This window comes from Brassica rapa, chromosome A09 (genome assembly GCF_000309985.2).
Source record: "Brassica rapa cultivar Chiifu-401-42 chromosome A09, CAAS_Brap_v3.01, whole genome shotgun sequence".
In the NCBI taxonomy this organism is placed as follows: domain Eukaryota; kingdom Viridiplantae; phylum Streptophyta; class Magnoliopsida; order Brassicales; family Brassicaceae; genus Brassica; species Brassica rapa.
In genome coordinates, this window is record NC_024803.2 from 18232959 (window position 1) to 18250348 (window position 17390).

The 17390-nt window shown below is 34.7% G+C and overlaps 3 protein-coding genes across 3 annotated transcripts; 1 reads left to right on the forward strand and 2 right to left on the reverse strand.

Moving 5' to 3' along the window:
* Positions 1-77: 77 nt before the first annotated feature.
* LOC103849364 (pentatricopeptide repeat-containing protein At4g11690) lies at positions 78-2137 on the reverse strand. Its single transcript, XM_009126138.3, has one exon. It carries the CDS (start codon positions 1992-1994, stop codon positions 267-269), a length of 1728 nt encoding a protein of 575 aa, XP_009124386.1. The 5' UTR covers positions 1995-2137; the 3' UTR covers positions 78-266.
* A 251-nt stretch (positions 2138-2388) lies between these two features.
* On the reverse strand, positions 2389-13170 carry LOC117127918. The gene has a single exon (XM_033278929.1). It carries the CDS (start codon positions 12849-12851, stop codon positions 9828-9830), a length of 3024 nt encoding a protein of 1007 aa, XP_033134820.1. The 5' UTR covers positions 12852-13170; the 3' UTR covers positions 2389-9827.
* Positions 13171-14745: 1575 nt separating this feature from the next.
* On the forward strand, positions 14746-17325 carry LOC103849820 (E3 ubiquitin-protein ligase At4g11680). Its single transcript, XM_009126546.3, has 5 exons — positions 14746-15444; positions 16220-16342; positions 16433-16565; positions 16673-16831; positions 16930-17325. Exons 1-5 carry the CDS (start codon positions 14858-14860, stop codon positions 17089-17091), a joined length of 1164 nt encoding a protein of 387 aa, XP_009124794.1. The 5' UTR covers positions 14746-14857; the 3' UTR covers positions 17092-17325.
* The last annotated feature ends 65 nt before the right edge of the window (positions 17326-17390 follow it).

Here is a 17390-nt window from a genome sequence, read left to right on the forward strand (position 1 = left end):
TGTGATTAAGGAGGATCTCCTTCAATCTTATATTGCTAGAAGACATCCTTGTTGGCTTAGTAATCTTTTTGTTTAAGTCAAAATCCTCCTCTATGTCTTTGCTTGAAATTGATCCTTGTAGAACACTCTGTGGTTATATTTCTATAAAATTCTAGTGTTTAAAAAAAAAAGGAATGGGGTTAAGTGACTATTTCCTCAAACAAAACGGAATGAAAAAAGAAGACCAGACTTCATTAGAGTGAGCGCACTAAAAGAAAAGTGTAAATTTAAGTCACATTTAAACAGCTCTTATCAATTGTTTGAGCTACAAGCGAACCATTTTTGGCACTAGAGATCATATTACATACTGAAGCAGATGGATCCATCCCTGAACCAATCATCTTCTCAACCAAATCCTCAGCTTCTTTCATTTTCTTTTCTTTACAAAGAACGTCAACCAAATAACTATAGCTAGCAACATTTGGAGCCAACTCTCTATCTCCCATCTCTGTCAGCAACCTCAACGCTCTATAAGAACTACCTTCCCTACAATACCCAAGAATCATCGTATTGTAGATCACCTCGTTAGGTTCTACCTTCTTCTCGACCATCGACCTAAAAAGCCTCGATGCTTCGTTCATCTGACCTTTGATGCAAAACCCGTGAATCAACACACTATAAGTATGAACATCCGGAACTAATCCTAAACTCTCCATCGACGTTCGAAGCTGGATCGCTCTCTCCATGTTATCAGACCGAGCAAATGTATCGATAAGAATCGTATATGTAACTTTCGAAGGTTTAATCCCTCTCTCTTCCATCTCCTTAACAATCTTAGCCGCTCCTGAAGTATCTCCCTTCTTACAAAACCCAGAAACTAGAATATTATACGTGACTACAGACATAGACATACCTCTGGACTTCAGATCTCTGCACAAACTCAACGCCTTTCCTAACTTCCCCGCGTTACAAAACCCATCAATCAAAGTGTTGTAAGTGATCAAGTTCGGGTTGATCCCATCGCTCTTCATCTGTTCCATCAACCTACCAGCTTCACTCGCGTTCATCTCTCTACACAACCCACCTATTAAAGTATTGTAAGTAACAACATTACACGAAACCCCTCGCTCACGCATTTCGTCGAACACTTTAAACGCGTCTTTGGTTCTTCCGTCTTTACAAAGCTGATTCATCACACAGTTGTAAGTGTAGAGATTGGGTAAAACCCCATCCTCCTTCATCTTCTCGTACGTCTCAAACCCTTGTTTCGTAAGCCCGTTCTTGAACAACCCGTGAATCAAAACCGTGTAAGTACGCTCGTTAGCCACTAACCCGATCGTCTCCATTTCGAAAAACAAAGCTTTGGCCTTTTCGATCTCTCCTTTCTTGCAACACCCGTCGATCAATGTAGTGTAGATAACGACGTTCGGTGAAAACCCATTTGCTCTCAACTCCCCAAGAAGGTGAAAGCTCTTGTGGATTTCACCAGATTCGCAACATGCTTTGATCGCGATCCCGAAGCTGTACACATCGAGAACGACTCTCCCCTTGTTCTCGTTGAAGAAAGCCCAGAACTCGTCGAAAGAAGACGACCCGGAAACGAAAGTTAAGAGATTGTTGAAGCAATTCGATCCGGGGACAAGACCCTTATCGATCATCTCGTTGAAGTAGGAGAGGGCGGAGTCTAGGGATTGAGATTGGATGTACGCGTTGATGATTACTTCGTAGAGTCGAGAGTTGGGTTTTGAAGTTTCTGATTGTGTTAAGTACCGTAAGAGCGAGGAAGGAGTGAAGGATTGGGAGTGGATTCTTCTGGTGATCGCTTGAAGTAGGAGAGATTGAGCGTGCGGGAGTAAGTTTCCAGAGAGAAGGAGATGGAGGAGGACTGAGAATGATTCGTGTGTGTGTTGAACTCCGTGAAGATTGGATGAGTTCAAGAGAGAGAAGGCTTTCAGTGGAGGAACTTTGATTAGATTCGCTAGGAGAATGAGTGTTTTCTGGGCTTTCACCGCCATGGGAGATACGTTTAAACGCAGAAACTTTCAGGAAAGAAGGTGAAGAAGACAAAGGAAGCCATGTTTTGAGGTTAATTAAGCAAAGAGCATTTCTGAATTTTTGAGGTGAGTCTGCTGACAATAAAAAGTAGGCCTGGGCACCGATCGCCTCCTTTTTCCAAGTACTTGTGGTTACCAAGTCAAACATCAAGTCATTAAGTTTTGTTACTTGCAAGTACAAGGCAAATAACAAGTATAATAAAAACAAAATGTTACAAGTCGGTTTGATATTACTCGTTATTTATTTTACGACTAAAAAATGATAATTAAACCACTTAACAAATATTTCTTTGTTGTAAGAAGTAAACAATACTTTCTTATCGAATTTCATCTTATTTTTCTATATTAGGTGTAAATATTTTATTTAAAATAATTCTAGTATTTTTACCAAATCGAGTAAATAAAACAAACTTTCATAACCTTCTCTCGTAAAATATTATCTAACAAATAATTTTTAGAAACTTGGAAATATATCCAAGTAATAAATAAATACTTGTAAGTAGTAAATAATCGAACAAGGCAAGTAACTTGCAATTAACATATTTTTGGACAACTACTCGAAATAACAAGTACTCGTTTCTGACAAGTCAAATACAAGACAAAAAATTCATTACTTGTTCAAGGCAAACCAAGTATCAAGTATACGTAAAAAAACAAGTACATGCCTTGCACCCTAATAAAAAGAGGAGAGAGTAGTTTTTTTCCTTCCCCACTTTAAAATTCATTCATAATTAAAATACTAATATTTATATAGAACTGACAGCAAAACGAAATATCCACATAAACAAAAATCCATAGAAAGGGGCAACTAGAACCCACACGATTAAACCCACACCGGGTGATTTAAGGATAAAATAAAATATATTCCACTACTAGAACCAAACAAACAGTTAACAAACCCATGAGCATATAACATAACTACTAGCAATCTTTAAAACTAAGCAAACGCCAATAATCGGGAGTTACCGCTGCTGTCCATAGCCCACCACTAAGTAACCTCCACTTCTACCCCCAAATCATGACTTATCGTTGTTTCTTCGCCCGCCGAACGGTAAGACCAAGAACCGGAAGCTTCAAAACTCAACAAGGAGAACCGCTACTCGGTCCATGCGCCTTGGAAACTGACGTGACGTAATCAAAAACGTCCAATTCCTTACAAAGAAGCTCTCCTAACACACCAAGAAGATGAAACCTTGCCAACTGAACCTCTTCGGTATCACACTCGGAGAAACAAACCAACGGCAAGCAACCATTATATACATTACCCTAGAAAAAAGACTGGTAATAAAAATTTCATACTCCCTACAAAAAGACATCAGACCTATAATTGAACATGGACAAAAAAAGACGGCAACAACCTTCACTAAATGAGTTCCATTTCCTAATTAGTCTATCTATCTCCAAAAGATAAGTATGCCTTCAAAACCAACATTATCAACACAAACACAACATAAAGGTCCAAAAGATTGGCCTTATGTTCATGTCTCAGCAGATTCTAAGTCATGAAACTTAGCCATAAAACGGACAAACATGCCCGGCTAAACAAGCGGACTTTGGCTACAGCCTCAAAACCGAAAGAACGCTTCAGGGGTGCCGATCTCTAACCATTAATTGGATCCAAAGCATGGCCGTCGGTAACGGTATGTTGAGCTCTGCCACGTGACTCGAGCTGTCGCCGAAAAAGAAGTTTCACATATCTGAAGAAAACTGAATCTGACGAAGCCATTTAGTCCTAAACGCCGACCCTCTTCACCGTCATCATGCCGTGAGTCTCGCCATTGCTCCATGTAAAGTTGTGATCTTTTCCGTCGAAACGAAAACGGATAACGCTTTGTCAGCCATAGAACAACGAGCATCTCGACAAAAAAAAGATAGGAAAAAGATTGGAGCCTCCGGGCTCCGACACCGACAAAACCACTAGACCGGAGCTAAGCTTCTTTTTAGAAGCGGCGGCGAGCTGAGAGAATGTGGTGTCAATATCTTTATATCTGGAGGAGAGAATAGCTAGAGGTTTATATTCTCGTACCCATTTGAATTCAGTTTGGGTGTATTACTGTTTGGGAATTAAAGATTTCCGCTTCATTTAGGTATTCATTCATTTTGGTTTAAGTTCAAGTTCGTTTTGGATTTTTTCATATTTGGTTTAGATTGGATAATCCGTTTATATTTAAAAAAATAATATAAATGTATATATACTTTAAATTTCTCAAAAAATTAAACTAAAAATAATATATTACATATAAATTTGAATAATGTATGTCAAAATACCTAAACTTAACATCTAAATTGATTTGGTTTGAATATTTGGACAAATAATTAATTGATATTTTAAGTACTTTTAGTGTTTTAAATGTTATCTAGCTATTTTAAACATTTTTTGAAACCCGACCCAGACCCGCAGTTGAACTGGTAAACCCGGTGACCCAGAAAAAATCTGGTTTGGATTTTGTGAAAAACTCAATATTTAGAAACCCGCAAAAACCCGCAAAAACCCAGTAAAACCCGGAACCTGATACCGGTCGAACCATCGGTTGAACCAATAAATAACTTTAACATCTTTTTTTTTAGTTTTTAATTATGTTTTTAGATTATGTTTTATATTATAAATTTCCAGTTAAGAAATTAGGTGGTGATTAAAAAAAAAGGTTAGGTTTTCTCTTTTCAGTTTTATATTTTTGATTTTTAGATTTTGATGAAGATTTCACTATGCCACCTGAAGAAAATGAAATGAACGATGGTAGAGGGAACCAAAATTAGTTGATGTGTTTTGGTGTTAGTTTATTTTCGTTATTGACAATTTATTACAATGATCTTTTACTTTTGGTTTATTTTGTACTAGGTGGCCGGTCCGCACCCTGTGCGGACATAAACATATTCAAATTATTAACTAAGTAGTACATAGTTTTATAAGTAACGAATTTTATATCATAATACCACCGCCCTTGGGAGAAAGCATCAGGTACAAAAAAATGTTGGTACTCAATATTTTACATGGACGAGATGGAACAAAGTAACTTCAGTATCAAGAGGTATTTATTGTGTATGTATAATTGCAACGTTCCAAAATAATTTATATGTTTAAGAAGATATTTTATTTTCAAAATCTGGAATAAATAGTGTATAGTTTCAGAGGTAACATATTTTATATTATCACTACATTCCCATTGAAACTCTCTTTTACCATTTCAGAATGTAATGAAGGACATAAAAAATTCAAAATATGGAATAAAAAGTTCAAAATATGTAATAAAGATGGAATAAATAATGTTAGAAATGGGTTGAGCAGAGAGAAGATACGAATTGCAGTCGGTGATTTTCGAATCAGACTCTGTCAGCTTATCAAAACTATTAACTCGGCGATTAAATATCCAGCTCTCTATGGAGTGACTGCGGATATTGTATCGCATATGCGGATATTAGTATTATGATTAGTTTAATTTTACATGGTTAGTTAATTTTTACATACAATGACATGTATATGCATAATATATATTATATGTATAATAATCACATAGTTATGATTCATTATTTGTGGTTGAAAACTATAAATCTTCTTAACATTATTTAATTCAAGATATAATGCAATCTACTTTGCTGTTAGTTTTTATTTTTTTATTGTAAAATATACAAATTACATTCATTAATTTTTAAACTCTAAACTCTTGGTAAACCTTAAACCCTTGTGTATACTCTAACCCTTTGGCTTTACTGGATAAATCATAAACAATAAACTCAAAACTTTTGGATATACCGTAAACACTAATCTCTCTCTCTCTCCTCTCTCTCCCTCTCTCTCTCTCTCTCTCCCCTCTCCTCCTCCCTCCTCCCTCCCTCCCTCTCCCTCCCTCTCTATCTCCGTCCCTCCCTCTCCCTCCCTCTCTCTCCCTCCCTATCTCTCTCACCTATTAATAGTGAGAAAAATGTCTTTATTATTGATTTACAACATTACAATATCACGAATTCCACAAAAGTAAAACAAAAAAATTAATTAATAGAAAATCTAACAAAAGCCACATCTTAACCAATAGAAGAGTATACTATTGATAACACGTTTCAAAACTTAAACAATGTAAATGAGCTTCCGTTCAAACGCATGATTGATTCAATCTCCGCCAAAGATAAACTCTTAATTTGATCTTCTGATAAACTCAAGCCTGAAAGAACATGTAAAAATTAATTTGATCTACTGACGTTTTCTTTTGATAAAAACATGATAAACTAAGAAGTAGAATATTCTTTAATAAATTCTCAATAAAACTTATACTTATAAGGTAATATTATTTTTGGAATATCTTGTTAATAAAGCTAAATGAGAACATCTCGTGAATAGATTGCACCAGAATTTTGGTTGACAAGTCTCACCATAAATATTAAGTTTTAAATGCATGATTTTAGGAGAGAAAATATATTGTCAATTAATTTCGTTTCTCTGACATCTAAAATATTTAGTGAGTATTTAATGAATTAAACAGAGAAATGATCTCAAAAATATGTTATTTGAATCGAGAAAACACAAAAGATAAATAAAATGCTAGACTTTACTAAACTATTTAGCTTTCACAATAAGCTATGTAATAGAATGTTCTCAAATCTATACTATTAAAGTAGAATCCCTAGGATTCTACCCTTATTTTTTGAAGTTATTTACAATAGAATGCCACTGCCATTTTTAGATGTAATTTTAAATATTACAATTATATATTCGACCAATCATAGACAAGACGTTTTAAAATCCACGATTTTCAACTTGGGTAACAATTTAAGTATTAACTACACCATTAAATACTGTAGGAATATTTAAATTAAATATCGTTGTTCCTATTTTATAGTAACTTGAAACCATATATAGTAGTTATGATTTTGCTCATGAGATTAGTATCAATTATTAGTTTTATATTTTTAGCTATTTTAAAATATATTGTATCACCAATAATATAGGGACTTCCTAAACTAAATGATTCTATTCCTATAATATATTGACCATTATTTTAAGAAAATTGCACTGAAGTCTCTCTCTATATAAACACATTCATCGATAGAGGATTATAATCAAACCCACAAAACATATACAGTACTTACAAAAACATATAGAAGGGCAGTGTTAAAATCTTCGATATATTTTCTATCAATGCTACACGGTTCTTTTAATGGAGGTGCTGACATAGAATCTCCGGAAGACGAATCAATTAAATATTTACCAGGAAGAGAGAATGGAAGTGCTATAATCATGATTCGTTCTCATTTACTGCAGGTAAATGACCCTTAACTATCTTCCAACTTTCATTTTTTTTTGTTTCTTGATCAACGATGAAAACCGTTAATTAATTTATATGTTTCATTGTAGTGGAGTTGAGGTTCCAAACCGCGAACCGAAGTATTTTAAGAAAAGAACAGTGAAGATGAGCATATTTTGGAATCACATCTCGGACTTCTTCAAGAAGATCGAAGCAACATTCACCGTCACTCCTACGGAAGACATGAGACCTAGCCGCAGTGCCATGAGAATGATTTTAGGACTTAAAGGCAAGTTTCAAAAATAAACTTATTTATAACTATATATAACTTATATATATATATCATTTTTACCAAATACACAAATCTAAAACTGTTAAAAATAAATTTATAATATAAATATGCTTATATCATATAGATAAAATAGTTAAGTTCAGAAAGTGAATTAGTTGAACTCTCCTCGAAGTGTTTTTTACAACAAAAAGTCTAAACCATTAAACTATAATTTTTAAAAATTTGTGACCCCAAAATAAGGCATGAGAAGAATGACTTTTAGGCATGGCTTTGTGTAGCCGTTGAGAAGATTAGCTATGACATAACAGAACTTAAAATTTTAGAATTTATAGAATTTGAAAAGGACATAAAAAGGGCGGGTCAAAATCTAGTTAATTTTAAAAATGTATCTACCTATAAGTTAGGATGATTTATGGAATATATTGTTACTAAAATTACATTTTAAATATAAAAAAGATAATATCTCGGGAGTAGTTTACACTAATGATTTAATTAACAAATCTTGTCCTTAAAGTTTAAATATTAAAGTATGAGATTAGGAAATAAGATATTATTTCAGTAGAGAAAATACCATCCTACTATAGATATTTTAAAAATATAATTGATTATCCAATTTTGATGTACAGTAGAGAAAATACCATTCTAAGTGCACATCTTTTGCAAGATCGGAATGGTGAACTCTTAGAGGTCTGGAAAATGACAACTTCTCTCAAATCATCTCTGAAAAAATATAAAACAAAACCACAATCAGCAAACCAAAAAACAAATATGTGTATATATAAGCTTATAATTCTAAACAATAATATAAATCTAAAAATCAAAAAAAAAAAAATATTCGCAGCACAAAAAGATGCTATTGAAATGATTTAGCTGAGAGATGTTATCAAATTGAGTAAAAATGTTTTTACCAGATTGAAGAACAAAGATGTTATCGAAATGATATATCAAAGAGGTGTACAATCAAATCATATATAGCTTCAGTGGAGAAATCGTCATAATAGGGTATCTGCATATAAACCAAAAGAAAATTCAGCTCTCATGAAATATAAAAGCTTAATGTTCTAAAATAAGAAGAAAAAAAAGTTCAGAACATTATTAACATTAAAAGTTCAGAATACAAAGTTCAATTATTTCGTTTCTTCTACTGTGAATGTCTTATTTATTGTAAGTTGGTAGACGTTTCTCATTGATTTAGCTTACATGATAAGCTAAGAAGTAGAATATTCTTTAATAAATTCTCAATAAAACTTATACTTATAAGGTAATATTATTTTTGGAATATCTTGTTAATAAAGCTAAAGGAGAACATCTCGTGAATAGATTGCACCAGAATTTTGGTTGACAAGTCTCACCATAAATATTAAGTTTTAAATGCATGATTTTAGGAGAGAAAATATCTTGTCAATTAATTTCGTTTCTCTAACATCTAAAATATTTAGTGAGTATTTAATGAATTAAACAGAGAAATGATCGCAAAAAGATGTTCTTTGAATCGAGAAAACACAAAAGTTAAGTATTAAAGTGATTTCATTTTTAGTAGTGTCGATGATTAAAATAAATCAAAAAAGAAATTCTAAAAAATCAATCAACAAAATCAAGAGAATTCTTTCCATTTATAATAAGTAAACTAATTATTACATGTATTAACTAATATTGTTGTGAAAGTAATGTTAATAGAGGGATTAAATTATTTTTTCATTTTCAATCAGTATTCAATATTACTTTCCTTTTACAGGGGATCGATGAATTAAAATAAATTATTTGATTTGATAAAATGACTTTATATTCTAATATATCTATAGATTACATAAAATAATAAACCAAAATATTTACTTGAATTGATAAAATGACTTTATATACCATACTTTCGACAATTAATTACCATAAATAGTTATTAATAATATTATGTAAGTCATTTGGAATCCAAAATATTTATTTTAATTAATAAAATGGATTTATATACCATACTTTCGACAATTAGTTACCATAAATAGTTATTAATAATATTATGTAAGTCATTAGGAAAGTGATGTTAATTGGTCATTAAATTATGTTTTTCCTTGCAATTTGTATTCACTGGTACTTTCCTATTATAGTGGGATCGATGAATTAAATGATATATCGAAATTACAAAATAAGGTAAGTATTTAGAGGGCTTTTTTTTTAGTAGTGTCGATGGAAAAAATAAATCAAAAAGAAATTCTAAAAAATATTTAACAATAAACAAATATTCTTTTTTTTTTTTTTGACAGCAAAAAGATTACAGACTCATATAGACCCTGTAAACCAAAGTGGTAACTCTGAATCCATGTGTACGACGAAAGACGGTTGTTGCCGAGCACTACGTGCCAAACTATCCGCTCTTGTATTCTCCGTCCTAGGTACATGAACAATATCTGAGTTGACGAAACTTCTTCTCAACAGCTTAATATCTTCCAGGTAGCTTTCAAATGCTGGCCATTCTTCTGGTTCCGAAACCATCTTCACCAATTGAGAACAATCCGTTGCAAACGTAACCTGAAACTGTCTTAAGTTTCTCATGCATTCCATTGCCCAAATTAATGCCTCCATCTCCGAATGAAGCGGTGAAAGACAAGCCCTTACATTCCTTGCTCCTAGTAAACCATCAAACCCTGATAATGTACTGAGCCAACCTTGTCCTGAAAATAGGTCGTTATCTTTCCAAGAACCATCTGTGAAACACCATCTTCCTGTGGTTCCTACGTTAGGCCTAACTTGTACTTCTTGTGCACACCTGTTGTTACTAACCTGTGCCTCAGCCCAAAGTGTTGATTCTACTTCTGCTAATCGAAGTGTTTCCCTGGGATCAATATCAAGATTACTGAATACTTTATTGTTTCGACCCTTCCAAATGTACCATAGTATCCATGCAAACTGATGATCCTCCATCTTTGGATTAACTCTCCAAAATAGATGGTCCATATTAGCAAAAAGAGAGCCAATAGGAAAAATATTCGGATTTGATGGAATTTTAGATAGTGCCCAGACTTGACGAGCTGGGGGACATTCAAAAAACACATGGTTTATTGATTCTTCAGGATCACCACACCGTGCACAGCACGTATCTCCTTGTATTCCTCTTGCCCTTAGATTTTTCGTTACCGCCATACATCCTGATATCAACTGCCATAAAAAATGCTTAAACTTTGGAGGACACCTCACTTTCCAGCAGAAAGCTTTAAGTATATCAACATTGGGCCCATAAAATTCTGGTGGCTTTTCCTTATCAGGATAAATCCTTTCCACTTGGTACCCTGATTGTACTGTATATTTCCCATTCTTGGTGAAATGCCATCCATTCCTATCTTCCATCCGATTTCTACACAATGGTATACTTTCGATTATTTTTGCATCGTGTGGATCCACCAAATCCCTAATTGCCTGTAAATTCCATGTGCGGGATTCCGAATTAATGAGAGAATCCACTGTGAGCTCCGGGTAACTATTATGAAGGTTTTTGTTAGCTGGTCTCGGGCGAGTGGATGGGAGCCATGGATCATTCCTAGATGATCCTGTTCCCACCCTTTTAATTAGTCCTTTACAAACCAGAGATCTAGCAGAAGTAATACTCCTCCAGCCATATGACGGGGAATATGAGCGAATCGGATCCAGGGGTGAAGCATTCCTGTAATACCGTCCTTTAAAAACTCGAGAAAAAAGAGAATTTGGCTTCTCGAGCAGCCGCCACAGTTGCTTCCCAAGCATGGCCGTATTAAAATCAGTCAAGTCCTTAAAACCTAACCCACCATTATCTTTATGGACACACAATTTATCCCATGATTTCCAATGCATACCTCTTGTACTACCTCCTGGACTCCACCAAAACTGCGCAACAGCACCCGTTAGCTTCTTCACAGTCGTTTTCGGTAACCGATATACAGACATCACATGGTTTGGCAGAGCCGTAATCACCGATTTAATAATCACCTCCTTGCCGCCCTTAGTAAAAAATCTAAAACTCCATCCATTAACCCTATTATTTAACCGTTCTTGTACGAATCCAAACACTTGTACCTTAGAACCTCCTAGGCTTTCGGGCAGGCCTAAATAAGATCCCATTCCACCTAAATTCTGAATTCCTAAGATATCCCTCAATTCTTGACGACTATCTTCATCAATCTTATGTCCAAATTGAATTGAGGATTTCTGGAAATTAATTTGTTGTCCAGAGACGGTCTCATATTCCTTTAGAATCCTGAGTATAGTTTGACACTCTTCCATGTTTGCCTTACAAAAGAACAAACTATCATCTGCGAATAACAAATGAGAGATTGCAGGGCAAGCTCTTGCCACTTTCATACCGGTTAATTGTTTCATCCGCTCCGCCTTTTTAATATTTGAAATTAACGCCTCCGTACACATAATAAATAAGTAAGGGGATAAAGGATCTCCTTGACGTAATCCACGCTGGGGAATAATTACACCTCGTGGCTGCCCATTGAGAAGCACCCTATATTGAACCGAAGAGACACACTCTCGCATTAATTTAATCCAATGAGGATCAAAACCCATTTTTTGAAGGAGAGCCGCAATAAAATTCCACTCTATCCGATCATATGCCTTACTCATATCTGTTTTTATTGCCATAAACTTATTTTGACAAGACTTATTGGCTCTCAAACCATGAAACATTTCCTGCGCGATAAGAATATTATCTGAAATTAACCTTCCTGCCACAAAAGCCGATTGTGTCTCTGAGATTAGTCTGGGAAGACAACTTTTCAGCCTTTGACACAAAACCTTCGAAATTATTTTATAGCCCACATTACAAAGACTTATTGGTCTCAGTTCCGTCATCCTTGTCGGTCTCTCCACTTTTGGTATCATACAAATATTAGTTATATTCAGCCTTGGATCCAAATCACCTGATCTCAAAAAATTATTCACCAGCTCGACCACATCTTTTTTAATAACATGCCAGGAACGCTGAAAAAAAAGAGCTGTCATTCCATCCGGACCTGGCGCTTTCTCCGGATGCATCATAAATAAAGCTTGTCTCACTTCTTCCTCTGTTGCTAACTTCAATAGCCTTTGATTCATCTGAGGAGAAATTGATGGTCCTATCTCCTCCAAGAAACTATCAAACTCCGTAGGATTAGTAGAATTAAACAAACCATCAAAATAATCTACCGCCACCTTCTCAACACCGTTCTCATCTGTGATCCAATTACCCGCATCATCATAGAGGCCCACTATTTTATTTCGGATACGCCGTTGTTTTGTTAAAGCATGATAAAACTTAGTATTCAAATCCCCGGATGAGTACCACATATTTCGACTTTTCTGATGCCAATACTCCTCCTCATCCTTATAGGCCTCCTGTAATTTCCTGGAAATCTCAATAATATCCTCTTGGGATCTATTGTTATCTGTTTGTACATCTTCCAAAGCTTGTTGAAGATTCTGAATTTTTTCCTTCCCATAAGGTTGATTGTCTTTCCGCCATGAAATATCAACAAATATTCAATATAAAGTAAATTTAATTTTATTAATAATTTATAAAATTCTGTAAATTATTTTAAAATTATTTTAAAATTTATTCTTTAAACAACTATAAATAATTTAAAAATAATATTAATAAACATGTTTGAATTTTTTAATATTTAAAATAAATTATATTCGAATACAATTCATCAAGTAGAGTATAAAACAATTATAATTATCTTATATAAAATTTCGTTCATTATATTTTATAGTTTATAAATATTAAAAGTAATAAATAAAACATTATTAATCTTTCTATAATTTCGAGAATCAGTTTCCATAAATTGTTATTCTGTAGATTATACGGCAAGTGATGTTAAATGATTTTAGTCTTACCTTAAATTTTAGAGCAAAATTAAATAAATAAAAATTAGTTAACTGAAAGTTACGTCCGAAATTTTTAAAAAATAATTAAATTAATGCCTTTTTAATTTTGAAATGTTATGTCTAAATCTATTAACTATTCAATCTATTAAAAATAAAAAATTAGTTAACTGAAAGTTATATTTTTAAATATAAGAAACTTGAGAAATGAAAATTTTAATTTTTTTTTTCAAAATCTAAATATCCGAACCAGATCCGAAATAACCGAATCCGAACTAAAAATACCCGAACCCGACACGAAGTACAGAAATACCCGAACGGGTTCTACACCTCTATACCGAAATACCCGAAAATCCGAAATACTCGATCCGAACCCGAACGGGTACCCAAGGCTAAACTAAATCGATAATTATTATCCCCTAGCTATATATGGACTTAACGAAATCAACAATAGTTTTGGGCTTGTCTACATAAGTGATTGATTAAAATAAATGAAAAAGAAAAATTCAAAAAATCCAGCCAATAGAATTATAACGTTTTTCCTGCGAAGCTCTATATGAGTGCCACCTCAGCAAAAATCACTAAAGTGACTTCTCTTTTAATGTATAGGGGGATTTGAAGTTTAATTTATTATTCACATTAGACATTTAAATATTTATAAATTTTATATCTTCATTTTTTTAGATGTCATACATCTTACCTTGATACAGAAAATTTTAAATAGTTTAAACTATTTTTGGATATTTTGTATGTCAAATGAAAATAAAAATATAAAAACTAAAGTTAAGTATTTTCTAAATGTTTTTAAACATAAAATATATACATATCCAAACTATTATTTTATGTTTTTAAAAAATATGTACAAAATATTAAACTTTAGTTTCTATATTTTTATTTACATAGCTTATATATTATTATATAATAAAATTAATTCATTTATTAACCCGCGGTTCATCCGCTGTCGATCCTGTGACCCAGCAATCCAGTAAGTTGTCCGGTTCAGTGTCCGGATCGGGTTTAAAAACATTGCTATTTATAAATATTTTCAAGTAAGTATTTTGGACAATTTCAAAAGATCTTATATATATAACTTTTTTTTGTATATCTTTCTCTATATTAAATATAAAATAATTGGATGGGGTTCAGTTTTAGTTTTCTAAATACCAAAATTTTAAATTCATTCAGAGTTAACCAAGTTTGGTTCGAGTTTTCACATTACCTTTTATTGGATTCGGTTCGTTTTTTTTTTCGAATTCGAGTTTTTTTTGTTTAGCCAGGGACTACAAAACAAGTGAAGAGAGTGTAGGGACTAAATGTGAAAATATTTCTGAATTTTCCTCACGTTATTGTTTGTTTCTCTTTTATCTCTCTCTCTCTCTAACCTTTCTGGAAATTTTTGTACGTCCAAAACTCCAAAACCTTTTGGAGCAAATCGCGATCGAACTGAGGAAATCAAGAAAGCTATTCAAATGTCAGCGACGACGACGGGACCGGATTCTGCGGCCTCTCCGCCTTCTTCTCGCGTCGGTAGGGCCAATTCTGACGGAATCATCGACACGACGCCGTTACTCCCTTCCGGCGTCTCGAGAGCCGCGAGCGTCGACGGAGAGAACGGAATTCAACGATCCGCTAGGCGCCAAGGCCTCAGAGAGGCAGCGAGGTTCCTCCGCCACGCTGGAAGCCGGAGGATGATGCGAGAGCCGTCGGTGATGGTCAGAGAAACCGCAGCGGAGCAATTGGAAGAGAGGCAGAGCGATTGGGCGTATTCGAAGCCCGTGGTGTTCCTCGACATTCTCTGGAATCTCGCCTTTGTGGCGATCGGCGTCGCTGTTCTGATCCTCAGCCGCGACGAACGGCCCAATGTGCCGTTGAGAGTTTGGGTGGTTGGTTACGGTGTTCAGTGCGGGCTTCACATGGCGTGCGTCTGCGTTGAGTACAGGAGGAGGAGGTGTCGGCGGAGGAGTGACACGCGCCATGGATCGTCAGCTTCTTCGTCTCCTTCTTCGACGCAGCAGTACGTTTCGTTATCTCAATTGGAGGATACAGGAAGCACTAGGTAACGATTTTCGTCTTTCAACAGCTTTGGATCAGATTTGATCTTGAAGCAGCAGAGTTTCTTGGTTATATAATATAAAAGCAATTGTGGAATCTTGGTTTCTAGGTTGATGTTAGTTGATGCTTATTGTACATGTGGATCAAAATGCAGCTTCCCTTGTGCTGTGTCCACGTTTAAGTTAGACTTGTGCTTCATTTGATGTGGAAGTTACGGCGTTTGTAGGTTATATGCAGGGAAGCAACTGTATGTACATTGATCAGTGTAGAATCTTGGTTTCTAGGTTAACGTTAGTTGATGCTTATAGTATCTGTGGATCAAAATGCAACTTCTCTTGTGCCGTGTCAACATTTAGGCTAGAAGATATTGATAACAGCTTATGTTCTTGTAATGTTTAGAAATTCATACTTGATGTAGAACATGGTTGGAACTGATCTTGTGTCAGTCTCAGAGATAGTTTAGGCGATTTTGATCCTTCTTTGTTGTTAGTTTGAGTGTTCTTTCGTTCCCATACGACTCTTTTTGATCAATGCGGAATCTTGGCTTCTAGGTTAATGTTAGTTGATGCTTATAGTATCTGTAAATCAAAATGCAACTTTGTTTACCTTCCTTTTAGGTGAATAATGATATCAGCTTATGTTCTTGTAATGTTTAGAAGTCCATGCCTGATCTTGTGTCAGAGAGTCTCAGAGATGGCCTAGTCCTTCTTTATTGTTAGTTTGAGTTTCCTTTCGTTCCTATATGACCCTTGTTGATAGTTGATGTTTAATGGTCGCAGTAATTCTGCTAAGCATCTTGAATCAGCCAACACAATGTTCTCGTTCATCTGGTGGGTAATCGGATTCTACTGGGTATCTGCTGGAGGCCAAACATTATCTAGTGATTCTCCTCAGCTCTATTGGTATTGTCTTTTTTTTTCTTTGAAAGTTTTATCTTTTGGGGATTGTTTGTTTGAATTTGTAACTCTGGTGTGTTTTTTTTTAACTTGCAGGCTGTGTATCATATTTCTTGGTTTCGATGTTTTCTTTGTTGTATTCTGTGTTGCACTGGCTTGTGTTGTGGGTCTGGCTGTTTGCTGCTGCCTTCCATGTATAATTGCAATCTTATATGCCGTTGCCGACGAGGTTATCTCTCTTCTACTTTCATTCCCATAACAATCATATAGTTTAGATCCCTCGTTCTTTCATCCAAAGAAGATCAGTAAACCCAACTCCGAACTGGTGCAAAACAGGAGGGAGCATCGAAGAAGGACATAGATCAAATGCCGAAATTCAGATATAGAAAGATTAGCAACGATGAAAAGCTCCCTGGCGAAACTACAAATCGAGGAATAATGACGGAGTGTGGAACAGATTCACCTATCGAACGCTCGCTTACTTCAGAAGACGCGGTACTCCTCCTGATAATAGCCATTTTCCTGTGATATAAACAATGTCTCAAAAAGTGTTTAGATTGAGAAGGCGTTGCTTTCTTGTGATTCTTATGCAGGAATGCTGCATATGTTTGTGTGAATATGAAGACGGAGTTGAACTAAGAGAGCTACCTTGTAACCATCACTTTCATTGCACTTGCATCGACAAATGGCTTCACATAAACTCTCGTTGCCCGCTTTGCAAGTTCAACATCTTGAAGAATGAAAACGAAGTCTAGTTGATCATTCGTGGGATATCAATACCAGAAAGTTTTCAGGTAAAATGTAAAAACTCTGGTGCGTGTTTAAGTGTTTGTGCAGTTAGAATTGTAGATCAATGTATTGTGTATTACATTGAACTAGTGAGAAACATGTGAATTCATCCTTGGACCTGTTTTTTACTTTGGTGTGAAACATAAACTTTGTGTTTCTGGTTTCTATTAAATAAATAAAAAAAAAATCAAAATTTTATATGGGGAAGCGGTCACAAAACAAACGGCTGCGTCACGCCGTTACTGAACATGGAAACAAAAAACTT

Coding starts and splice junctions, on each gene's coding strand:
- LOC103849364 (XM_009126138.3), bottom strand. CDS start 1,994: ATGGCGGTGAAAGCCCAGAAAACACTCATTCTCCTAGCGAATCTAATC.
- LOC117127918 (XM_033278929.1), bottom strand. CDS start 12,851: ATGTGGTACTCATCCGGGGATTTGAATACTAAGTTTTATCATGCTTTA.
- LOC103849820 (XM_009126546.3), top strand. CDS start 14,858: ATGTCAGCGACGACGACGGGACCGGATTCTGCGGCCTCTCCGCCTTCT. Junction 15,445..16,219: donor GAGGATACAGGAAGCACTAG/GTAACGATTTTC, acceptor TAATGGTCGCAG/TAATTCTGCTAAGCATCTTG. Junction 16,343..16,432: donor GATTCTCCTCAGCTCTATTG/GTATTGTCTTTT, acceptor TTTAACTTGCAG/GCTGTGTATCATATTTCTTG.